Source organism: Lampris incognitus, chromosome 1 (genome assembly GCF_029633865.1).
Source record: "Lampris incognitus isolate fLamInc1 chromosome 1, fLamInc1.hap2, whole genome shotgun sequence".
Classification (NCBI taxonomy): Eukaryota; Metazoa; Chordata; class Actinopteri; order Lampriformes; family Lampridae; genus Lampris; species Lampris incognitus.
In genome coordinates, this window is record NC_079211.1 from 117,251,912 (window position 1) to 117,278,259 (window position 26,348).

The 26,348-nt window shown below is 44.4% G+C and overlaps 1 protein-coding gene across 2 annotated transcripts in view; it reads right to left on the reverse strand.

The window, feature by feature from the left end:
* Positions 1–2,688: 2,688 nt before the first annotated feature.
* The window catches only part of olfml2a (olfactomedin-like 2A), a 28,968-nt gene continuing 5,308 nt past the window's right edge, over positions 2,689–26,348 (reverse strand). The window contains exons 2-8 of one of the 2 annotated variants that reach the window (XM_056281759.1): positions 18,310–18,573; positions 10,002–10,109; positions 8,663–8,839; positions 8,159–8,414; positions 5,601–5,906; positions 5,232–5,417; positions 2,689–4,403 (exon numbers count right to left, since the gene is read on the reverse strand). In XM_056281759.1, the coding sequence (XP_056137734.1) occupies positions 3,799–4,403; positions 5,232–5,417; positions 5,601–5,906; positions 8,159–8,414; positions 8,663–8,839; positions 10,002–10,109; positions 18,310–18,573 (1,902 nt within the window). In that variant the 3' untranslated portion in view covers positions 2,689–3,798. The remainder of the gene's footprint in view (positions 4,404–5,231; positions 5,418–5,600; positions 5,907–8,158; positions 8,415–8,662; positions 8,840–10,001; positions 10,110–18,309; positions 18,574–26,348) is intronic. The other variant, XM_056281766.1, reaches the window with a different exon arrangement.

The following is a 26,348-nucleotide window of genomic DNA, read 5'->3' on the forward strand; positions in this document are numbered from 1 at the left end:
GTTTAAACTTTAGAGAGACATGGTCGAACTTGAATAGCAAAACTGGAAAAGTGAAACTATTACCTGAAAACACATATTGCTAATCTAACAAACGTAACAAGGCATTTAAAACGTTAAATGCAAAAAAAAGAACTGAAAACAACGATTAAAACAGTCCCAAACAACGACCGGAACTACTAGAACGACCGTGGGTGGTCAATTTGACCATCGTGGTTTTTAAACTCTATATTCTGTCAAGATAAATACTCAATTGAGATATTTATGGATTACATATGTTAGTATGTCTGTTATGAAACTACTGCAACGCCTCGGTGGTAGTCATGGTGCGTCGTTAACCAGGCATGTTGGAAATAATCAAAAATCAAAGACTATTTTTGTGTACTGGAGAACGCCGGTGTGTTTCTAGGACAGAGCAATGAACTTCACGAAGGAAATGATGCGACCAACACACGTCATAAATAGTGACGTTGCCGGCAGCCATACCAACATGTACCCTGGCTCTGCCAAATGACAGAAGCTAAGCAGGTGTGGGCTTGGCTAGTACTTGGATGGAAGACCTCGCAGGAACACGAGTTGCTGCCGGAAGTGGTGTTGATGGGCCAGTAGGGGGCAGTCTTTCCTCTGGCCCTAATAAAATCAACAAATATCAAGCCCCGGTGCATTGACGGGGACACTGTGCCGTAGGAGATGCCGTCCTTCGGATGAGACGTTAAACCAAGGTCCTGACTCACTGTGGTCATTAAAGATCCCACGGCACTTATCACAAAGAGTAGGGGGTCCCCCGGTGTCCTGGCAAAATTCCCAACCTGGTTCTCTCCATCTGGCCACCTAATCATCCCCCCATGTATCTGGCTCAAATGATTCCTCCCTCTCCAACCTCAAGATGATGTGTGGTGAGCGTTCCGGCGCAAAATGGCTTCCGTGCATTACCCAGGTGGGTGCTACACATTGGTGGTAGTTGAAGTGAGTTACCACCTTCAATGTGAAGCACTTTGGGTGTCTAGAAAAGTGCTATAAAAATGCAACAATTATTGGGGTGCCCGGGTAGCGTAGCAATCTATTCCGGTCGGCGGTTCAAATCCCTGTGTTACCTCCGGCTTGGTCAGGAGTCTCTACAGACACATTTGGCTGTGTCTGCGGGTGGGAAGTCGGATGTGGGTATGTGTCCAGGTCGCTGCACTAGCACCTCCTCTGATCAGTCGGGGCGCTCCCCGGATTGGCAAAGAGGGGATGGAGCAGCGACCGGGACAGCTCAAAAAGAGCGGGGTAATTGGCCAGATATAATTGGGGAGAAAAAGGGGGGAAATTGAAAAAAAAACAACTATTATTATTACATCATGCGTACGATTGCGTGCAAATTATGAGCGGTCATTTTGACTGCTCATGGTCATTTTAGATAGATCTTATCATAACTTTTTTGTGCAATTGATCTAAAACTCATTTTAATGCAAATATATGCAATTTTAATTGCAGATCTGTATCTTCTTTTTTCACAGTTATTAAACTTTGAAAATCCAAAACGGTCATAATGACCGTCTTGGTTGTTCTGTAATAGGGCCAAGATCTGGGTACATTTTCTTAATTTGTTCTGGGGTTGAGGTGATGAACAGGATGAAGATGGTGTCTGTCTTGGAAGGAAATCACCAAGCAAATGGCAAGTGTTATCGTTGTCATTTGCTTGGTTAAAAAAGGCAAAATGGCAGTGTGGATAATCATGCCAGGCCTTGTAGGGTGAGGGAGAGTCTTGTCGAGCATTAAGCCAGTAACTGTTTATGAATTGCCGTGCTGTGTCTAGGAATTGTACGGAGTAATAGCGCAGTTTACAGTTTCAAAGAGGTATGTAAGATTAGGACAAATGCTCGAGATCCATTGACATGGAGGCCTTCCAGACCTTGTGGCTGACTGGTTGTGGTGTTGCATTGTGGATGTGTGATTGTGTTGAACAAGGTCATCGGTGAGGCAGGAGGCCCTGCTGGTGTGAACAGGATCAAGATGAGTCCTGATCTGGCAACAGGGGAGGCATTGTGTTGGCTGTGAGGCGTGGGGACCATGCTATCATAGGTCACATGAGTTGTCAGTGTTCATCATCACAACTAGCATGGTCATGATTGTTCTCTAATAACAACACTGTCAACACGCTGTGACACAACCCACAACCAGACACAACATTAGCGCAGCACTCGTCAAACCTCGCGTCTTGCCCCTCATTAATGCAGCTCATGAGCTATGGTAATAAATGATGTAAAATTCCACATGGTGTTGCAGGATAGACTTTAAAGGGGAATTAATGTGGGGGAGTTGATCATCATAGATGAGGACCACATGCATGGACCACACCCACAACTGAGCTCATGGCTCCTTTTAATTTCTCCCTCCAGCATTGCATGACTCAGAGTGCAAGTTTAAGACTTTCACATCCCTGGCCAAGAGAGAAGTCTGCCATGCCCTCATAACCATGACCTGGGGCTGCTCCTTTGGTGCATTTTTGGGATTAAAACTAAGTAAAGCGCGGTGACCTTTACCCAGGAGCTAAACACAGCTCGTGAGAGTCGTGCTATTTAGCAATGAGAAGAACTGACTTGGTGAGCATCGTCTTATCAGCACTGAGCAAGGAAATTCTGATCTCCCACGACCCGTTCATTCGATGACACAGGACAGATGTTAAGAGTCCCAAAACAGAAGTTAAAAATAACAATTTTATTTTAAAGCACAGACACAAGCACATTGGTTTTGTGTGCCATGTTATATTTCATGACATTATTTTCAGTCCTGTAAAAAGATAGCTTTGCATATTACTACATTACAGTTATTATGCCCTTTTTTCAATGAATGAAAGAAAACACTCAAGACAATTCAGGCAAAAGAAATTAATGTGGTGGTGCAAAACCCCTCTGGAGAATTCTATACAGCGTCGCCCTCTCTTAAAGCTCATTATTACCAATATGAAAATATGGTCAGCGTGCAAGACTGCTGCTGGATGTACAATCAATCATTTGTGTGTCAATGTAGAATAACATTCATGGTTCAGGGTTCCTGTTGGTGAAAGTAGCCAAGCTAGCGCTACTGTACATATGTGAGCATTATTGATCTCTGATGTTAATTTTCCAGTGGAGTGAAAACTGACAAGGAGTCAATAACTATGCCAAATTTAGCGGTTATGCAGATATTATGAACGACAACAGCAACTATACATTCAGACAACACAGGATTTTTCCATGGAAAAAGATTCATGGAAAAAAGAAAAAAAACCTATAGGTTATGAATGTAAATATAAAAATCTTGGCTTTAACAAATGTACATTTTTTTGAGTGTTTTTTTGGAGTTTATATTATATTCAACACATCGACCAAACAACATCAACATTAAAAAGACAGACAGCATCTCGAGGCCGGAATAATAAAAGCGTAGCATAACCGTTATCAAAGTGCTTGATGGTAGGAGGGAGTTGAAAGTCCACTGCAATATAATATAGGCAGAAAATATCTGGCATTTCACCGACACACCCAGTCATTATGAATGATATGACAACAAAACTGCATTCACTGTTCTTTGTCCATTTCTGACATGCCATCACACCTAACATACTTCCACTTTGTTTATGTAGTGTATGTCTGCTACACTGCTGGCGTGGCCTGAGGAGTATGAGTTTGTAGTAGGACATTGGTGTAGGTTTTCTTTGTCCTATGAAATCCAATATGACTGCTGCTGGACTGTAAAATACTGAACATCTCCTTTCCACTAAGGAGCCAGACTGGCTGATCTACCACATGCTTATCCAGAATACAACCTGGGCTGTGCTCACTGGTCAACAAAGTTTACATGGTATGTGAGCTGGTGGCCATTGTCCCAGGCATACAGGACCTTCTCTTTGGGGTTATAGTCAATCTGGGTGGTAAAAGTGTACTCGTTGACGAATGGAAGACGCGGGATGGCTTCAGTGTTGGTGTGGGTGTCATAAGCATAGTTTACTTCCCCCTCCTTCTGGTTGTACACATCCACAGCATACAGTACGCCGCAGATGATGAAACAGTTCCCGTAGGAGTTCCTCTTCAGCCCCGTCCTCCAGGTGGTTTCCTTTTTCATGGACAGATCTCCGGGGTCAAGCTTACTGATGACAATCACCTCCTGCTGGTTGTAATCATAGTCCATGGCAGGGTAAATTACCCACAGGCCACTCTCATCCACCGCAAAGTCAATATCGGAATGGCCCCTCCACTTCCAGGGGGTGGTGTCCTCATAGACCACGTCGTGCAGCAACGTCCAGGCAGCCACGTAGCGCATCCTCAGGTCATACTTGATGATGTTCTTGGTGAAGGCTCTGTTATAGTAGAAGGCCCCGTTGTAAACCACGTGACCCGTTCCTATCCAGTTGTATGGCAGTTTGAAAAGGTTGCTCCAACGCCCTAGGGTGCAAGAAACAATATTGTTGTGATTGCTTTATGAGTCAAATGCATCCTGGCATGTTTATATCCTGCGCTGACATAATACCATTCACAGAGCTGATGAATATGTTTTGTGAATTCTAGCCTGTGTACACAGGGTTTCATGTAACACTGTCATGTTTTGTTAGGCGTTCACTGCTGAACAAACAGATGTTGTGTATTTTAAGTTTCATTTTCTAATCACATCCTATCTACAAGCCGAGGCCTCTAAGTCAGGAAGTGTGGTTTAGATAAATGCAAAAAAAATTTTTTAAAAATGGCAAAGGACAAAAAAAAAACAACCAAAAAACAACCTTCCCCACCACCATCACCATCATCAGTACCACCACCGCTACTACCGTCCCAAGACCAACCCAAACTCTTAATCCCTCTCCGCTGTGCCCAGTTCAAAGGAAAGGCCAGAGCACATGTCAGCCACAGCAGGCATCACAGCCACTCAAAAAGATACCAAGTCATCCGCACACAGCTGTGAACTCAACGCACTGCAGGGTACTTCAGAAGTAAGTGCATTTAGAAAGCCCATTGTCCAAACACATCTTGATCAACAAGCCAGGTCCGATGAGGGGAGATCATTTTAAATCCCTTACAAGAGTTCCTCACTTGAGTTATACATTGAAGGAGCTGATTTTTTTTTCTCCCACCAACCGGAGCTGTTAAACAACTAAGACCTACATTCTAGACACCTCCTCAGTCCTCAAAGAGCTCATTGAGCAGGCAGAAACAATCAGTGTTGGCAATGCTGACAGACAAAACAGATGTGTACAGGTAAAATGAAAATGTGTTGGACACCTTGTTTAAAGTTGTCCAGGTTGCGGAACTCTACCAGGTTGTTGCCATAGTAGTAGTTGGTGACATAGATCTTGGAGTCCTTGGTAAGGGGGTCTTTCATCCAGGCTCCCTCGTTGCGCCCATAGCTATGCTGCTTCTCTGGATGCTCGATAGACGCGAGAGTCCCTTCGCAACCCAGGATCTTCCCTGTTGAGTTCAAACACACATCCCAAAACACTCAACATCTGTAAAAGACACTTGCATCGCCACAAAGAGCTCTCTGTGACGTGAGCATAAAATGCTTAGCAGGCGCAAAATAACGTCTATACCAAACCAACCATCACTAACTTTGGCACAGCAATGTGGGTGTACTGCAGTCATTGCAGCTACCTGCTCTGTGGAGAATAGGCTGGCTGTTGTTATCGGAGTTATCCAGTACTAGCATAATGGTGGGAGCCAGTCTCTCTGGCCTCGCTGCAGTGTTGGTGGTGGTAGTAAGAGTTGTGGGTGGAGCAGTCGTGGTGGTGGTTTTAGTTGTGGTCGAGGTGGTGGTAGAGGTGGTGGTGGTGGGGACGGTAGTTTCAGCTACGGGTTCGGCTGTGCTTGCCCTCACAGTCTCCAGCACCACTTCATCACCTCTATCCTCTAGCTGGCTCCCTTTGACTTGATGGAGTGTGTAGGTTTTGGCAGAGTGGTCTGAGAAGTCAGAGAGGAAGTGAGTAATCAGGCTCGGAGACACAATACGCGGAAATCTAAGCACAAGAAACTTTACCAAACTCTACCGAGCTGGTCTCCATTAAAAATAAACCGGATGGTTGAACAAGATCATGTGGTCCTTAGGCTGAGAGTGGTACTGTTTTTGTGAAAGGCTTGTTAGAGTTCTGTAGAAGAGAAAACCTCTGGGGGAAAAAGTGCCCTTTATCACCAGTCTTCCTGTGGAGCGGAAAAGTCAAATGTGGGTTTCCTGTAATGGAGCATCATGCTATTCTGTCACCATAACAACAGAAAACAGAAAAACAAGATGGTCTGTTTACACATTATTAACTGTTTCTCAGTGTAAAGTGTTGCACATATATGTACCAAAAATATTGATTCCAGCAATGCTGCAGATCTCTACATGAAAGGGAGTAAGGACATTAGCTATGCAGTATGCAGAGCATGCAAGCTTCCTCTCCTTCCCTCTTTCCTTTTGTCCTGTCTTCTGTTACCCAGCCTTCCTTGCTGACTGTGAATTCCACAGCCCCTCCTGATCTTATCCCTGGCTGTGGCGAGATGGCGGGGGAAAACAGGACACTGACAGCGGCGAGACGGGCTTTGCTCCCTCTCTCCCCCTCTCCCTCTCTTTCTGTTCATATTCTCACTTCCTGTGCTGCCGGACAGATGTGGAGAGGTTAGACAGTAGAGCGACATAAGCGTCTGCATCTGCCCAGCACACAGACTCTGAACCACAGGCTTGTGGCCGGGCAACACTAACAGAGGATCTGTTGAAGGCTAGAATATTTAAGTCAAGTCTATTTGTATAGGCCAAAATCACAAAGTAGTACTGAAAGGCTTTACAATCTGTGTAATATACAACACCCCCTATCCTTAGACCCTTGACTTGGATGAGGAAAAAAAATGGGAAAAACCTCAGGAAGAGCAACAGTGATGGGATCCCTCTTCCAGGAATGCACAGAGTAGACAAGAAATACAGGATTATAATGTACAACCAGAGATTACACACAGAGCAAGGAAATGTAGAGTATATACAGTTAATACATACATTCTGGCAAAGCAAAATGTAAATGTATTGGTGAAAAATGTTGTAAGGAGAGAGTGCAAAGCATATGGGGTGAATCTAGGATCAACAAAAAGAAAGTCAGGCAACCCCACAGATGTAGTCAAAAGCCGATGGGACCCCGCGCCACAATAGGAAGAACATGCAGAGAGCGTCTCTGAAATTTGATATCAGACAGTGGAAAATTTCCCATGTATAAAATTTCACAGAAAGTGCTCTGTGAAATGCTTCAGAAGACTTATTCTATGTCATATAAATGCTACGGACTTCAGACACATGATCAGGTGTGAAGAGGCACAACGTGCTCTTTAGCTGAGATTATGGAAATGCAGATAAACAGCTTCGCTGAACTGAAAAGGGTGACTGAAGAAGCCGAGGGCGCCTCAGACAGCCAGTCACGGCAGAACACATGGTTTGACAGTGTTATGTGCGTGTGCCCTGAGCAAACGCAGAATACCTATTCACTCAGCTAGATTTAAAGAGGATTGGAAGGAGTCAGGAAATGTTTTCTCTGCGCTGATGAGGGTCCCTATACATTATTGTGAGGAGTGAGGCCGAGGCATGTCATGGACATGGCAGCATGCCATTGAGACAACATTCCATTAGCGCCATGTATTTTGTCAATAAAAGACTTGGATTTCCTGCTCGCTGAATGCGCACCGGTGATCCAGTCCTGCAGCGACTAGATCAGTTTTTGTCTAAAATAACAGCCAGAATAAATATTGTATTGATTGCATCTGGTGTGCTACAGAGACAGTTTCTCTGGTTTATTGCCTCGCCCCAGAGTGTAGAGTTTACAACACTCTTATGTCGTACCTGTGTGAGAAAGAAACCGGTATCAATATTAGCAGCCTGCTTTATTGGAAATAACCTCCATCTACTAATATGGAGCTTGATTCTGTCCCGATACGCTTTGATAAATGCTGATCTGATCTGTCAAGATATTATTACATATTTAATGAACATTATTGTCTTTTAGTCAATATTTTGGATCCTTGAAGCATATTATTACCACACTGGTGTCTGAATTTATCAGGACAGAACACAGATGATCTTGCATAAGGGAAATGCAAACTCAGCAAAAATGAAAGTGCAATATTTGCTTTAGCAGAAAGAGGGTAGGTACCCAATGCTAGAAATGACTCTATTCTCTATGAAGCTTGCGACACACCTCTGCTGCCCGTGCCATGGTCGTCCCCGTCAGCCTTGGTGGCTTTGTAGTAGGTGATGCCCCTCACCACACCGGGCTGGTGGCCAGCTATTTTGGCTTTGACGGTAGGGTCAGGCTTGGCCGTCTTTCCAGGTTTGACGATCTCTTTCTTGGGCTTTATAGTCTTTTCTTTGGGTGGTTTGGGAGGAGGTTTGGAGGCAGGGGTCTTTTTGTTGGCTGCCTTAACAGCATCCTTGGTTTTCTCGCCATTTGTGGCCTGTAAACATTGACATTTGGGTTGAGTCATTGGCGGGATGAACGCTTCCATGCTGGGATGTTTATACAGTGTACATCTTTAAAGGTGTGTGTGTGTGTGTGTGTGTGTGTGTGCGTGTGCGTGCGTGCGTGCATGCGTGGGTGTGTTTGTACGTGTGCGTGTTTGTGTGTGTGTGTGTGTGTATTTTTGTGTGCAAAGAATTAAAAGAGCACTGTTAGGGACCATATTTCAAAAGTCTTTATTCAAACCTGTCCTTTGTTCTCAGCGGAGTCTCTCTGTAGCAGCTGCAGACCCAAGCTGGAGATTTCCTTCTTGATGCTCATCATAATGTTTGAGTAATTCTCGTATCTCTTAAACTGGTTAGTCAGGCTCATCATGCTGTCCCGGACGAACTCATTCTCTCGCGTGAGGTTTGCTTTGATCGTCTGTAAAATGAGTCATTCCCAGCTGGTCAGCTGCCATGGCAGAGAGCTTGATTTCTTCCCAACCAGTCGTCCCCTTTCTTAAAGCACATTGCTGTGACTTGGAAGTGACTTTGGCATTTATAACCATTTTCCTTTCTCCCAAGTTGTACTTGGCCCATCACCCCACTCTTCCGAGCCGTCCCGGTCATTGCTCCACCCGCTCTGCCGATCCGGGGAGGGCTGCAAACTACCACATCCCTCCTCTGATACATGTGGAGTCGCCAGCCGCTTCTTTTCACCTGGCAGTGAGGAGTTTCACCAGGGGGACGTAGCGCGTGGGAGGATCACGCTAATCCTCCCAGTTCCCCCTCCCCTCTGAACAGGTGCCCCGACCGACCAGAGGAGGCACTGGTGCGGTAACCAGGACAAATACCCACATCCGGCTTCCCACCCGCAGACACGGCCAATTGTGTTTGTAGGGGTGCCCGACCAAGCTGGAGGTAACACGGGGATTTGAACCGGCGATCCCCTTGTTGGTAGGCAACGGAATAGACCGCTGCGCTACCCGGACGCCCCGTTTATAACCATTTTGACAAATCACTGATATGTAGTCTAGTTATCTCTTTCAACAACTTGGAAAACTCACATAATGTAGACTACACAGGAAGTATATATAAATTCCTATATATACTGTAATTTCCATCCCATTTCTGTATTTAGACCCCATTTACATCCGTGTTATGATGCAGTCTGTATCTGGATATGTTATCTGGATAATGAATAATCTAATCACACTCTTGGCACTCAACCTACACCTGGCTGGCTGGCAGAGCCTATGTGCTCTGGTTGTATGCATTTTGTCCACAGTATGAATGGATCTTTTTAACATGCACTATGTAAGAAAAAGACCAAGTGGGAAGGAAGATGGAAAGTCTGTCTATTGTCATCATATTGTCATCTTGTAATGTTTGTGTTTACACCTTGCATGAATACAGGTCTTTCCTTATCCTGATAACTTATCCAGCTCTAGATCAAATGATAATGTACGGTGTAAATTGGGTCTCAACAGGGCACTTTAAAGTGACTTACAATAAATACAAAAGCCTAAACTGCTACATCACAAACTTTACAGTTTTATCAAATAAGTTTCATAAAAAAATTGCCTCACAGGGTTCTTGCTTACCTCTTCTAGGGTATTCATCTGGGACATAACCTTGTTGATGTAAGAATGAACCTTCATTAGATCCATGCTGTACAGGGTTCCCTCAAGGAGGTCCACAATAGAATGCAGCTGGACAGCCATGCCATAAAAAAGTAGAGGTAAAAGCATTAGTTGCTATCTCCTTATCAAAGCGCTGACAGGTCAATGGGCTTCTGATCAACAGCTGTGAAACATATATTGCCTAAAAGCCCACCCCCCCCAAAAGAAAACACTTCTTTTGATTAGAAATATTGATGTCAAAGCTTCAATCAACGGGCAGCAAAAAACAAGTCAGTCAGAGGTCATACAGCACTCCCTTCAAACATTCTCCTCTCACAGCAGACACCAAGCAGCCTTTAAAAGGTATTTCTGCTCACTCTCTCTCTCATATATATTGGATCTTTTTTTACTGGGTAAATGTACAGCTAAAGGTGGACTGTGATAAATCACACATCTGGATCTGCTTCTTCTTTTCATATGGTACACAGAGCATGCACACAGGGGCTCTATGTGCTGTACAGAGCACATTTTATATATATACGTATATATATATATATCCATCCATCCATCCATTGTCTTAACCGCTTATCCTGCTCTCGGGGATGCTGGAGCCTATCCCAGCAGTCATTGGGCGGCAGGTAGGGAGACACCCTGGACAGGCCACCAGGCCATCCCAGGGCTGACACACACGCACGCACGCACGCACGCACGCACGCACGCACGCACGCACGCACGCACACACACACACACACACACACACACACACACACACATACACACACACACCCATTCATTCCTAGGGACAATTTAGTACCGCCAATTCACCTGACTTACATGTCTTTGGACTGTGGGAGGAAACTGGAGCCCTCGGAGGAAACCCATGCAAACATGAGGAGAACATGCAAACTCCACACAAAGGACGACCCGGGATGACCCACCAAGGTTGGACTACCCCGGGGGCTCGAACCCAGGACCTTCTTGCTAACCACTGCACCACCGTGCCGCCTATGTGTGTGTGTGTATGTATATATATATATATATATATATATACACTACCGTTCAAAAGTTTGGGATCACCCAAACAATTTTGTGTTTTCCATGAAAAGTCACACTTATTCACCACCATATGTTGTGAAATGAATAGAAAATAGAGTCAAGACATTGACAAGGTTAGAAATAATGATTTGTATTTGAAATAAGATTTTTTTTACATCAAACTTTGCTTTCGTCAAAGAATCCTCCATTTGCAGCAATTACAGCATTGCAGACCTTTGGCATTCTAGCTGTTAATTTGTTGAGGTAATCTGGAGAAATTGCACCCCACGCTTCCAGAAGCAGCTCCCACAAGTTGGATTGGTTGGATGGGCACTTCTTTGAGCAGATTGAGTTTCTGGAGCATCACATTTGTGGGGTCAATTAAACGCTCAAAATGGCCAGAAAAAGAGAACTTTCATCTGAAACTCGACAGTCTATTCTTGTTCTTAGAAATGAAGGCTATTCCATGCGAGAAATTGCTAAGAAATTGAAGATTTCCTACACCGGTGTGTACTACTCCCTTCAGAGGACAGCACAAACAGGCTCTAACCAGAGTAGAAAAAGAAGTGGGAGGCCGCGTTGCACAACTGAGCAAGAAGATAAGTACATTAGAGTCTCTAGTTTGAGAAACAGACGCCTCACAGGTCCCCAACTGGCATCTTCATTAAATAGTACCTGTTAGAGCCTGTTTGTGCTGTCCTCTGAAGGGAGTAGTACACACCGGTGTAGGAAATCTTCAATTTCTTAGCAATTTCTCGCATGGAATAGCCTTCATTTCTAAGAACAAGAATAGACTGTCGAGTTTCAGATGAAAGTTCTCTTTTTCTGGCCATTTTGAGCGTTTAATTGACCCCACAAATGTGATGCTCCAGAAACTCAATCTGCTCAAAGAAGTGCCCATCCAACCAATCCAACTTGTGGGAGCTGCTTCTGGAAGCGTGGGGTGCAATTTCTCCAGATTACCTCAACAAATTAACAGCTAGAATGCCAAAGGTCTGCAATGCTGTAATTGCTGCAAATGGAGGATTCTTTGACGAAAGCAAAGTTTGATGTAAAAAAAATCTTATTTCAAATACAAATCATTATTTCTAACCTTGTCAATGTCTTGACTCTATTTTCTATTCATTTCACAACATATGGTGGTGAATAAGTGTGACTTTTCATGGAAAACACGAAATTGTTTGGGTGATCCCAAACTTTTGAACGGTAGTGTATATATATATATATACTATATGTGTGTGTGTGTGTGTGTGTGTGTGTGTGTGTGTGTGTGTGTGTGTGTGTGTATGTATATAGCCTACTAACCATTTTTCAAGAGGTGTGTGTCTTCCTGAAGGGTCCTCTACCAGAGGCCTGGAAGTTTGGGGGTCCTGCTCAGTATCTTAGCTGTGCCTAGGACTGCACTGTTCTGGACAGAGACTTCAGATGTTGTTCCTGGAATCTGCTGGAGCCACTCTCCCAGTTTGGGGGTCCGATCTAGTTCTTCCTTCAGCCCTTAGTATTTCTCTAGCTTCTCATGCTCTTTCTTCCTGATGTTGCCATCACTCAGGATTACTACATCGATCACTACTGGTGTCTTCTGTTCCTTGTCGACCACCACATCTGGTTGGTTAGCCAGCACCTGCTTGTCAGCCCGGAATTTGAAGTCCCACAGCATCTTAGCTCTGCCATTCTCAACCACCTTTGGTGGTGTCTCTCATTTGGACTTGGGGACTTCCAATCTGTATTCAGTACAGATGTTCCTGTACAATATCCCAGCCATTTGGTTATGCCTTTCAGTGTATACTTTCCCAGGTAGCATTTTACACCCTGCTACTAAGTGCTGGACAGTCTCAGGGGCATCTTTGCACAGCCTGCATCTTGGGTCTTGTCTGGTGTGGTAGACCTTGCCTCAACCAATGTGGTGCTGAGTGCCTGTTCTTGTGCTGCTATGATCAGAGTCTCTATACTGTCCTTCAGTATAGCCTTTCTAGCCGCTGGTAGGAATTCTAGATATCAGCCACGTCTTATATCTGTCAATGGCACATTCCATGGAGGGGCTTAGTCTTCCATGATAACTCCTCTTCTTCCTTCCCACTCTGGGTTCTGCTTCCTGAGGTACTCACTCAGCAGTTCATCTTAGGGGGCCCTCTTTTTGATGTACTCGTGGATGTTCCATGTTTCATCCTGGATAGTGGCTCTGACACTCACTAACCCTTGGCTCCCATCTTTTCACTTATTGTACAGTCTCAGGCTGCTGGATTTCGGGTGGAACCCTCTGTGCATTGTGAGGATATTCAATGTCCCGATATCTGTGGCCTTTATCTCCTCTTTTGGTCAGCTTATTATTCCAGCTGGATATCTGATGATTGATAGGGCATATGTGTTGATGGCTTGGATCTCATTCTTTCCATTGAACTCACTCCTTAGGACCTGCCTCATTCTCTGGAGGTATTTGGCTGTAGCTGACCTCCTTACTGCCTCCTCATGGTTTCCATTTGCCTGTGGAATACCCAGGTACTTGTAACAGTCCTGTATGTCTGTTATCCTGCCATCTGGTAATTCAACCCCTTCAGTCCTCACCACCTTTTCTCTTTTCGCCACCATTCGACTGCACTTGTCCAGTCCGAATGTCATCCCAATGTCATCGCTATAGAACCTGGTGAGGTGGATCAGTGAGTCTATGTCTCAATCATTTCTGGCATACAGATTAATGCCATCCATGCATATAAGGGAGTTGATGCTAACTCCACTTCTGAACCTGTACCCATATCCACTCTTTGTGATTATCTGACTGAGAGGGTTCAGACCTATGCAGAACAGCAGTGGGGAGAGTGCATTACCTTGGTATATGCCACATTTGATTGATGGTTACCTGTGTGATTGTCTTTGAGTTGGCCTTTAGTGTTGTTTTTCACTGCTGCGTTGAGTTCTTGTTGAAGACTTATTAGTGTCCTGTTGGCTTTGTAGAGTGCCAAGAACTCCAGTAACCATGTGTGGGGCACTGAATTGTAGGCTTTTATGTAGTCAATCCAGGCTCTGCTCAGGTTGGGCTGTCTGGTCTTAGAGTCTTGAGTGACTGCTCTATCTACCAATAGCTGATGCTTTGACCTTCTGGTGTTGTTCCCAATCCCTTTCAGTTTAGCTGCTATGATCTCTGACCGGATCTTCCATGTTGTAGAGAGGCAGATTAATGGCTGGTAGTTTGAAGGTGTTTTACCCTTGCGGAGATCCTTCATGATCAGTGTTTTTCTCCTCTGTGTTAGCCAGTCAGTGTGAGACCCTGATGTTAGCAGCTGGTTAATCTGTGTTACCAGGTGTTCACAGAGTGCCGTTAGCGCCTTCAGCCAGTAGGCATGAATCATGTCAGGGTCTGGTGCAGTCCAGCTCTTCATTGCTTGAGACACATTGTTGGATGTTGGCCATTGTTATGATAACTGGTTCTTGTTCTGGGATGTTGCTGTGGTTCACCAGCCACTGGGCATTGGTGTTGTGTGATGCCTCCATTTCCCATATATCCTTCCAGTATCAATCAGTCTCTGGTCTGGGTGGGTCTGATGTTGTTCCCATGTTACTCTGCAGCTGGGAATACACTTTGAATGGTTCTTTGAGGAACAGGCCATTTACTCTTTTGGCTTCTGCTTCTCTAGTGTATCTCTTCTGTCAGTACTGAACCACAGGCTTGGACTCAAAATGCAGACTCAGTCTCAGTTCACAAAAATCAGTCATTTTAATAAAAATGAGGTTGGTACACAGATGATCAGATAACAAGGCAATCGTGTCCAAATCGACAGGCGAAAGGCGAGGTCAAAAAAGACAAAAACAGGTCAGGAAACTATAGGTCTAAAGTAACTCACACAAGGGGAACAATGCTGGAACACTGTCACAAGGAACAAGACGAACTGGCAAAGAAGGAAGGGAACACTAAGACTATATACTCTGGTGGAGGGGAGAAAATGAGACACAGGTGCAACACATTAGGGCAGGGCAGTTAATCACACAGGAGGGAGACACATGAGGGCAGGAAGTAAAGGACCTGAAATGAGACAAGAGGTGAGTATCAAAATAAAACAGGAAGTACAAGACAAAGAACACTGGGAGAAACAAAAGACTTAACTATCCAGATGGGGCGTGACATCTTCAGCCTTATGGCCACAGCTGTGAGGCCTTGTTCAGCAGTTTCCAGGGCCTCACTTATGGATATCTTGCGATATACTTCTTCAACCAGGGCCTGTCTTTCATCACACCTTTCTGCACGTCTGTTAACTGGCTAACATCTCTCTGTGCTGCTTTGATCTTGGCTTCCAGTCTTCCGTTCTATGGAGTGTACTGGTGGTGACCTGTGTTCTTAATCCTGTACCCAAGCTTCTCCAGGATTATGGTTGCAGTGGCATATACAAGCTCACTGGTCTCTGTTATGATGGCAGTTGAGATATTGCATAAGGCTGTGTTCACATCCACTAGCAGGCTTTGTGATGGTACTTTGTCATGAAGTCATGGGGTTGACTGTCTTTAGTTTAGCCATGATTCTCATTTGGACCTCAGTAGCTTCAGCGCTCATGGCTGGTAGGATTGTTTCAGCTGGTTGGAATCTGTCCTCATGTATCTCCTGCCTACTGGGTGGCCATTAAGGGTGCTTAATTGTATAGTCATCCTTTTGGAGCCTCTCCATCTCAAGTTGTTAAAATAGTTTCCTTCTTTTGATGTTCGAGCATTAACCCACAAGCTGCTTCTGGGTCAGTGTGGAAGTAGGTCTCCTACTGGTCCACAGTTACCACATACGCGTCATATAGCTCCTCTCCTGAGGTCTGCTGTTATATTTATTTGAATAATAATAATTAATTAATTGATTCATTAATTAATTAATTACATTTGTATAGCAGTTCTCTAGACACCCAAAGCACTTCATATTGAAGGGGGTAAACTCACTTCAACCACCACCAATGTGAAGCACCCACCTGGGTGATGCATGGCAACTATTTTGCACCAGAACGCTCACCGCACATCAGCTTCCCGGTTGGTAATTTTGCCAGGACACCGAGGAACACCCTATTCTTTGTGATAAGTGCCATGGGATCTTTAATGACCACAGTGAGTCAGGACCTTGGTTTAATGTCTCATCCAAAGGACAGCATCTCCTACAGCACAGATTCCCCGTTACTGCACTGGGATTTTTGATATTTGTTGTTGGTTTTTTTTAAAAATTAGGATCAGAGGAAAGACTGCCCCCTACTGACCCACCAGCACCACTTCTGGCGGCAACTCAGTTTTCCTGGGAGGTCTCCCATCCAAGTACCAGCCAAGCCCATACCTGTTTAACTTCCTTTATTTGGCAGAGCCAGAGTACATGTTGGTATGACTGCCGACAATTAGCATTCCATCAGTTCCAAGTTCTTGGCCCTTGTCCATGAATGTCTTGCTCCAGTAGTCCATTTCTCATCAGGTTGTCCCAGTTCTCCAACACCTGATATGGACCTTGTTAACCTGGGTGACATCCAAGCCGGTATTACTGTCTCTCTCTTATATCTATATATATATCTATATCTATATCTATATCTATATATAGATATATATATATATATATCTATATATATATCTATATATATATATATATCTATATATATATCTATATATATATATATATATATATATATGTATCCCTCTCACCCTTTTTTTGGGGTGGTGTGTGTCTTTCACAAGCTCGGGTCCTCTACCAGAGGCCTGGGAGTTTGAGGGAGAGTTCTCTACAGTATCTTAGCTGTTCCTAGGACTGCACTTTTCTGGACAAAGACCTTAGGTGTTGTTCCTGGAATCTACTGGAGCCTCTCTCCCAGTTTGATGGTCACAGCTCCTAATGCTGCTAATACTTCTGGGACTACTGTGGCGTTCACCTTCCACATCTGATCTAGTTATTCCTTCAGCCCTTAGTATTTCTCTAGCTTCTCTTCCTGATGTTGCCATCACTCAGGATTGCTACATCGATCACTACTGCTGTCATCTGTTCCTTGTCGACCACCACAATGTCTGGTTGGTTAGCCAGCACCTGCTTGTCAGTCTGGAACTTGGAGTCCCACATTATCTTAGCTCTCACCATATTCAACCACCTTTGGCGGTATCTCCAATTTGGACTTGGGGACTTCCAGTCTGTATTCAGTACAGATATTCCTGTACACTATCCCAGCCACATATACTACATATATATATATATATATATATATATATATATATATATATATATATATATATATATACACACACACATACATACACACATACATACACACATGCATACACACATACATACACACACATACACACACACACACACACACATACACACATGTGTATATATATGTGTATATATATACGTATATATATATACACATACACGTATATATATACACATACATATATATATATATATGCACACGTGTGCTTAGATGTTATCAAAAAATGTGTTTGATCACATATGACTTTAGCCAGGTCATAGGGAGCGAGCTGAGTGACGAAATGGGGATATTTCTCAACTGCAGCCTTTGTTGTTGTGGGCTGTAAGCAGAATGAGCAGTCCTAACAAATGCAACTGTCTGTTTTCATGTGGTCAGAGTCCTAATCTTGTCAAGTACTTGGTTCAGTTGGTTCTTAACTACTGTGTTGGAGGTTTCTTTGCGAAGTGTTGGCCTTGGTGAATATTAGTATATAGTGAAAGTCAAGGGGATATTGGTCTTGAGAGAGTGAAATTCTCTGCTGTGCTGAGATCAATAGGAGGTGGTTCGAGGATGAACCTTGTAACATCTGTAACTGGAGGCACCACCTAGCTCCTTCTCACTCACACCATTATCGTTTTCATATGGAACCCGTCAGCTCTTTATGCAAGTCACACAAGTCAGATGGCATGCTGTGTTTTAGTGCGACAGTCTCCCAGTGTAAACTGAACAGATGTAAACTCTCCCACCCTGTCCATTAAGCTCTGAATAGCAGCCTTGAAGGTAACATAAGGCACGAGGTCTGCTATGTTGTGTGTTTATGTGCTATGTACTTTATTTCTGTTTTATTTGTTACATATCGTACCAGTCTTACATGTATAATGGACAAGGTGTGAATGTGCCACATTATACTTTTATATGTGCTATCTTGTACAGCAAGCATTTGATGTGTCTAAAACAAATTTCGTGAAGGCCAATTAAATCTAATCTAAACTAATCTAATCTAATCTAATCTAATCTAATCTAAAACTACTCTAGTGTCGGTTGCTTTGAAAGGCTTCTCCTCTCACCTTGAGCAACTCGGGTGCCTGCTTCTTCAGCTTCTCTATCTTCCACTCATTCTCGCAGGGGTTGAGGGAGGAAGGGGGCGCCGTGCAGGAACACTTGCAGTCAGAGCCTGAGCTGACCGTCTCCACAGTGTAGAAGTCCTCCACGCGTAAACTGCCGCTCCGCAGGTGCAGGCACGCGTCCTTGCTGAGGGGTCGCATGATGCACTTACAGCGGCAGTCCGAGCCCTCCGAGGTCATCCGCACAGGCTCCGTCTCACCAAAGATCTGGCCAGGGAAAGGATGAAAAGGATCACATTTCTAAGTCATAAGAGGCTGACATTTCTTTTTTGGGGTTAAGGTATTTCTGGTGGCATACATAACAAAAACAGCAGCTCAGGTTGCACAGTGCATGAATCGAGTTTCATGTCGAATTTAAAAAAAAAAATTATTCAAACTCAGCTGGTGCCAAGCATTATTGTCTCGGTTTTCATCAGAAAAACATTTTTTTCAAGTACTGAAAAGGGCAAAGTTACATAGATAAAGGAGCATAGACAAAAATGAAATCACAGTTTTCAAAACAATTCTTTTTTTTTTCTTCCCCCAATATGTTAGCACAAAAGTGAGCCATATACTTTCATGGTCCTGTTTTTACTTGTCTCACATCTTGATATTGGTGATTTGTCTGATTCTATAGATCTATTTTGCATAGGTGTTACAAGTATGTATGGTTCCACTCTTTCAAGTCTTGTGTACTAAAGAAGAAAAGAGGTTCTGCACAATTATATCCAAGCAATTATCATTCTTTAATAAAGCCAAACTGTTGCTCAGCAGACCCCTTATTTCACTTTCAGAGATATGTATAACTGACATATACATGGAATGGTCGTGTTTTTTTGCAAGAGTTGTAAAAGTTTAGATATGAGCAGCTTGAGGGCTGGACAAGTTCCACATTCAGCTGGGACATTCAGAGATAGTAACTCCATTTGACTTAGTGATCAAAGACCTGGACTGGCCCTCATGTATTTAAACACAGCCGCTTACCCAGATAGCTTCCGGATGTGGGCCACTTCAGGCAATGATGCGGCACTGATGGCCTTCTTCTGGCCCTGACAAAATGTATGTGAGCCCGAAGTAGCCCACATGTATAATAGCAAATATAGCCCCAATACGCCAAATCAAATGTGGGCCTTTTTTGTCAAAGATGCAGTGCTCTCGGTAACATGTAATCTGGATGTGATCCTGAAGTGGCCCATGTGTTAAATGGTGCATATGGCCCAAATATCACAAAACAAATATGGGCCACCTTTGGCAAATATGTGGCACATGCGGCATTGCTATGGCTTGGTTCTGGCCCAGATCTGGCAAACAGGAGCGGACCGCCCAAGTGCCATCATTCCATGCAGTATGTGGGCTGGATGAAGTGTCAGGTGTGGGATGGGTCCGGGCCACAGCAATTTTGCTATCTGGGTATGAAGACTGAGTTGACTGAGGTGGTCTTTCCTGCAAGTCTGACAGGACCAAGAGTCGTTTAAGAATCTGCATTACTTCCTCCTCTGATTACATCAAAGAACAAACCGACAACCCATTTTTTTTGATAAATCCAGGGGTAACTTACTGCGGCGGTTCCAAGTGTGACAAGGGGTGGCAGCTGCCACCCCAGAAAAAGGCCTTGCAACCCCAGTTGACACCCTATTTGTAGACAATTAATGTAAAAACATAGTGTTGAAAGTTAATGATATTTCTCCATAGTCGGTGTAAACTTCTTTACTCACCATTTTAGAATTCACTTTGCCCCCAGAATAAAGAGAAAAAAAATGGTTGCGCCTGCCATCCGACTGGAGAAAATCCACCAATCGATATGTCGATATTGATAACCGGTATTTCGTCTCATCTAAATCCCTGCGTGCCTACTGACTCTCCGTAGTCCGCTGATGCTGCTCCCGCTGGCGCTAAGTGACAGGTGAGGTGTTTTCGTTTGCTTCTCGTTGCTCTATGTTTAAAATATTTTCGCAAGAATTTGAGGGTGTGAAATATATTGCATATGTTGCATATCTCTCACGCTCAATGCGTGAGAGTTTGCAGCCCTGTGTGTCAAATAGAAATCATGAAATCTACAAAAGCGGTAGTTGACTGTTCATAGCCAGCTCATAGCCAAGCTACAGCTCATAGCCTGCTAGCTTATTTCATGACTCATGTACCCAATACAATGTATGGCCAACCCAGTCGCACGGACTTTCGTGATGGCATCACGTTAATTAATCTATCGTGATACCATCACGATTATGACCTGATTTACGTGATGTGGTCATGATCTGATAGAACCCAAACCCTAACCCTAAGCCTAACCTTCGTGACCACATCACGTAAATCAGGTCATAATCGCGATGGTATCACGATCGAAAGTCCGTGCGACTGGGTAGTGTATGGCATGGTTTTAATGTCGCAAGTTGTGGTCACTCACTCACTCACTCACTCACCCACCCACCCACTCATTCACTCACTCACTCGCTCACTCACTCGCTCACTCACTCGCTCACTCACTCCCTCACCCACTCATTCACTCGCTCGCTCACTCACTCACCCACACACTCACTCACTCACTCACTCGCTCGCTCACTCATGAATAAGCTGAGAGGGTTGTGTAGTAGGACACGCTCTGAACTACTCATGCACAGCACAGGTGCGCTGTGGGTCAGGATGGATTCGTGGTTATTTTTCATCTTGAATACTGTAGGTCAGAGTAGCAGATACATGAAAAAAAAATGAAAAGGAAGAAGAAAAGTAGCCAGCCCCCCCCCCCACAAAAAAAAGCAAAGACAGAAGAGGATATGATGTTAGAAATACATGTAATATAATACTTTATTTCTGTATTTATTTGTGTGTGTGAGGAGGTGCTGGGGTGTGGGTGGGGGAGGGGTGGAGAGGGGGTGAGGGGATGGCAGGGTGGATTATTATTGATGTATTATTGTTCTATATACTTGCTGTGTATTTCTTTTTTCTTGTGTATATTAGATTGTATATTGAATCTGTGTACATTTGTGACTTACGTATATAGTGTATTTTTACCACGATATTTTGTATTGTCCTGTGATGCTGCTGCAGACCGCAGTTTCCCCTAAGGGGACAATAAAAAGTTATCTATCTATCTATAAAACGACTCAATAAAAAATGTTTTTGCAACAACAAAAAAAAACTGCTTGTGAGTCTTTATTACATGTGTGACAAAATACATAGTTATTATCTTTCATAGTTGCCTAAAGTACTTCTAGAAAGTTGATTTTATGTTGTCTCATTATTATGTTATTCACATACATAAAAAAACCCACCTGAATGCAGGAAATTAAGTTTCTCAAATTCAAATTTGTCTGGGGGAGATAACATTTGCCCCCCCAGCTGGAACCTCATGCCACCCCAGGTAAAACATGCTAAAACCGCCACCGGGGGTAACGAAAAGGCAAGCAGTCTATAACAAACAAACAATCACATGCTTCCACTCTTTTAAACCTGATCCATCCATTCAATTGAATAAAACTCTTGCACACTGTCTATCAACTTCTGGGTTGTGGGTGCTCTCACACCCCAATTCAATCGCGAGGCCTCGGTTGTGGCTGGTTATGGTCAGAGCTGATTTGATAAACAGAAAGCAATGCGTGGCAGCCAGAACAGCTCTGCTTGTGGAGCATCTGCATATGCATGTTGTGGTTTCCATTTTCTACATTACTCATCGTAGAAAGAGACAGCAGCAGCAGTGATGCTATTATTCTATTGAGTTGCATTATTGTTATAGTTTGTTTGTTGTTGTTGCTGTTGTTTTTTGGAATTTGTTCCCCCTTTTTCTCTCCAGTTGTATCCGGCCAATTACTCCACTCTTCCGAGCCGTCCCGGTCGCTGCTTCACACCCTCTGCCGATCCGGGGAGGGCTGCAGACTACCACATGCCTCCTCCGTTACATGTGGAGTCGCCAGCCGCTTCTTTTCACCTGACAGTGAGGAGTTTCGCCAGAGGGACGTAGCGCGTGGGAGGACCACGCTATCCCCCCCCCAGTTCCCCCTCTCCCCCGAACAGGCGCTCCGACCGACCAGAGAGGCGCTAGTGCAGCGACCAGGACACATACCTACATCGGGCTTCCCACCCGCAGACACGGCCAATTGTGTCTGTAGGGACGCACGACCAAGCCGGAGGTAACACGGGATTCGAACCGGAGATCCCCGTGTTGGTAGGCAACGGAATGGACCGCTACGCCTCCCTGACGCCCTTTGATTTGTATTATTGGGGTGCAGGATCAGCCAGCCAGAGCAGGTTGGGTGCCTTGCTGAAGGAGTTTACAGTCGTTCTGGCTGCATAGGCGGTTGATGCCAGGTTTTACAGCATGCGGATAATCTCGTGACCCAACTGGCCAGTCTGCCGCCCTTAAGAATGAAATGTTGTTTTGGTAATGCTTATTCATTAGGGACCTCAATTTACTGGAGGTTCAGAGTACTTCCCTATCACAATTGCCAACGTCGATGTTCAAATCAGACGTTCATTCAGATTCGTAGGACTGGCCTGATTCTCGGGGAGCCCATCGTTTAACTGTAATGGTCACAGCCATGTGACGCGCCTTTCAAATAAGCCAACAATTCAACATTAATGTTCTTGTTTCAGTGGTGTCGTATTGGGATACAATTCGGATACATTCATCCCGTGATATACAATTTTGTTGTCAGGGTTAATGGTACTGGCGCAGTGGTTAGAGCGGTCGCCTCACAGCAAGAAGGTCCTGGGTTCGATCTCCGGAGTAGTCCAACCTTGGTGGGTCATCCCGGGTCGTGCTCTGTGTGGAGTTTGCATGTTCTCCCGGTACTAAATTGTCCCTAGGAATTTGTGTGTGTGTGTGTGTGTGTGTGTGTGTGTGTGTGTGTGTGTGTGTGTGTGTGTGTGTGTGTGTGTGTGTGTGTGTGTGTGTGTGTGTGTGTGTGTGTGTGTGTGTGTGTCGGCCCCCTGATGGCCTGTCCAGGGTGTCTCCCGCCTGCCGCCCATTGACTGCTGGTATAGGCTCCAGCGAGCAGGAAAGCGGTTAAGACAATGGATGGATGGAGGGATTGATGAAACTCAGAATCTATTACCCGAAATTTCTCACGAAATGAAGCTGAAATATTTGAGGGGATATTATTTTAAAACTAGTTTCGCTTTATTCTTATACTGTACAGTATCATACAGTTCAGTCCACATCTGGATTGTAAGACATGGTATTTTTAAACGTCAGTGAATATGGTGTAAAAATTCCCCTATCGCCCGGTGATTCTTTCAATGTGTCCTTGAATTTGGCACTGAAGCCCTACATGTTTCTATCCGGTCAGTTGTGAGCTCATCTCCTCTCCTCTCCTCTCCTCTCCTCTCCTCTCCTCTCCTCTCCTCTCCTCTCCTCTCCTCTCCTCTCCTCTCCTCTCCTCTCCTCTCCTCTCCTCTCCTTTTTTCCTCTCCTCTCCTCTCCTCTCCAGCCCGGCTCTCTTCTCCTCTCCTCTCCTCTCCTCTCCAGCCCGGCTCTCTTCTCCTCTCCTCCCCTCTCCTCTCCAGAACGGCTCTCCTCTCCTCTCTTTTCCTCTCTTTTCCTCTCTTTTCCTCTCCTCTCCTCTCCTCTCCTCCCCTCTCCTCTCCTCTCCTCTCCAGCCCGGCTCTCTTCTCCTCTCCTCTCCTCTCCTCTCCTCTCCTCTCCTCTCCTCTCCTCTCCTCTCCTCTCCAGCCCGGCTCTCCTCTCCTCTCTTTTACTCTCTTTTCCTCCCCTCTCCTTTCCGGCTCACGCAGCTTCCGTCTGAGAGGGCTTAGGCTGTCATTTCTCTGTAGGGAGATTTAGAGTCTCTATAAAACCCTGGGGCAGACCATCATGTGGTAGAAGAATGCAGCATCATGGAGATTCCCCAGTAAAGAAGTCTGCCTATCTCTCGTATCTCTCTTTGAAATATGGCTTCCTCTGAGGCCGGCCGGCCATCATCACAGTACTGTTTAATGGCTCAGCCGCACGTGTGAAACTAAGAGGACCGGAGCCAGCAGGTGGATTAACGCCGAAAGCGGAATTTCCATCTTGACGTCTCTTTGAGTAAAACGTCTGGAGCGTTGATGTCCACAGTGGAAATGCCAGCTTATGCTCTGCCTGTTGAACACATAGCATGTCTTCTGAGGCCTGATCACTGCAGCCTAGGTTCAAATCCCACCTCAGGATGCATCACTGCGTTTTCCCCTCCTCTCTTCAGCCTGCGTTTCTTGTCTAATACAGGCTAAAATACAGACCAAAACATCATGGGGTAAAAAAATAAGAATACTGACTATAACTGTAATAAGAATGTTAACTGAGGCAAAACCTGGTGGTGAAAACTGACCTGTCTTCACCAGTCCTGTGAGCGAGCTTAAAATCTGAGCTGGAAAAATATAATCTTAGAAGCGGAGTCCTATGCCCCTTTTCCAACTGCGTGGTACTGGCTCAACTCGACTCTACTCTATTCGACTCTACTCGCTTTACTTTTTGGGATTTGGCTTTCCACTGCAGATAGTACCCCCTCACGGCGAAGCCCCTCAGGTCATTGTGGGCGTGTTGACTAGTTTTCCCTCCTTGTGTATACCAGCACCCCACAGGAGTGTTTTATTAAAAAAAAAAAAATCAACAAGACCAAGTCTAAATGTGTGCTTCACATGAACAATATTAGTGTAACTAAGAGATTCGCTGACAACAAATATTTTTTTACATAGACAGTTTATCAATTATAATACAAGTTTCATAAGACTCGCTTTGGCATTTCCTGGTTATAAACAGAGCGGTTCAATTTCTCTCTGACCAATCAGCGCTAGATTTTATTGAAATTTAAATAAATATAAATGAATTTCATTTATATTTTTGTTTATTATTTATTTATTTCTGTTCTATTTAAATTTGAATATTTTTATGTATTTAGTATTTATTTTACAAGATTGTATTTATATTTGAATAAATGTAAACAAATATACATATATTTATATTTATTTAATTGAAATTTACATTTAATTTATTCATTTATTTATTCATTTATAATAGTATTTTCATGTCACGTTTTAGCATCGGCTCAGCTCACTTGGAACCTCGATGGACGTGGTGCCAAAAAAAGTACCTGGCACCAGGTACTTTCCCTAACTTTTGTCCAATGGAAAACCAAAAAAAAGCGAGTAGAGTACCGGTACCATGCAGTGGAAAGGGCGCTAGTCTGCCCTATGTCAAGATACTGTGACTTGATTTGGAGAAAAGTAAAATAAATTAATGAAAGGAGCAGAAATGCGCTGTAGGACAATTTCTCAGTCTGTTCAGTTTTTTGGGGCTTTTTTTGTGTGGGGGGGTATTTTTCTGAGACGCTATCGTTTTGAAAGTGAAATGTTGATAAAGAAATGAAAAAGAACATTTTTTTTGTTTTTTTTTGTTGTTGTTGCAGAGCAGCAGACTTGGGGAGGTGAGATGGTGGGATGGAGAGGTGTGCTGGTGGTAATGGGGGGCTCATTAGTGAAGGAATGCCGGCCTGAGTGACAAGGGTGGTGAGATGGGGATGGGGGGTTGGGTGGGTGGTGCCCCCCCCCCGACTGCAGACGCACACTGGGCAGGGTCTGACAGGGCAGGGCTCCTGTGTGCGAGGCAAGCCCGCTCCTGATCCATGTCAAGTGAAAAGCCAAGAAGGTCGATACATGCTACAGCCACATGAAGACGGAATGGATTAGTGGATTCAGCTTCTCCAAATGAGGTTATGCCTGGAGCCCCGCTGGGATCTATTGTTCAACCCCCCCCCCATGCCCATCCCCCACCCAACTCCAACCAAAGCCTTGTTTCTCCATAGAAACATCAACATAAGATCCCTTTCACTGTGTCAAGCTGGCAAAGTCAAAGAAAATGCTTGTCAGATTTTGCACGGTGCCAACACAGCATCTGAGAGTGTGGGCTGACGGTCCGAGTCGAGAAACGGAGCACAGCGTGACTGTACAGAGAGAGTGGCTGCAGTAGGATGCGGCACCATCTGTCTACATCACCGTGGCGGAAATGACAACCGTTTCGTCTTGAATCATATCTG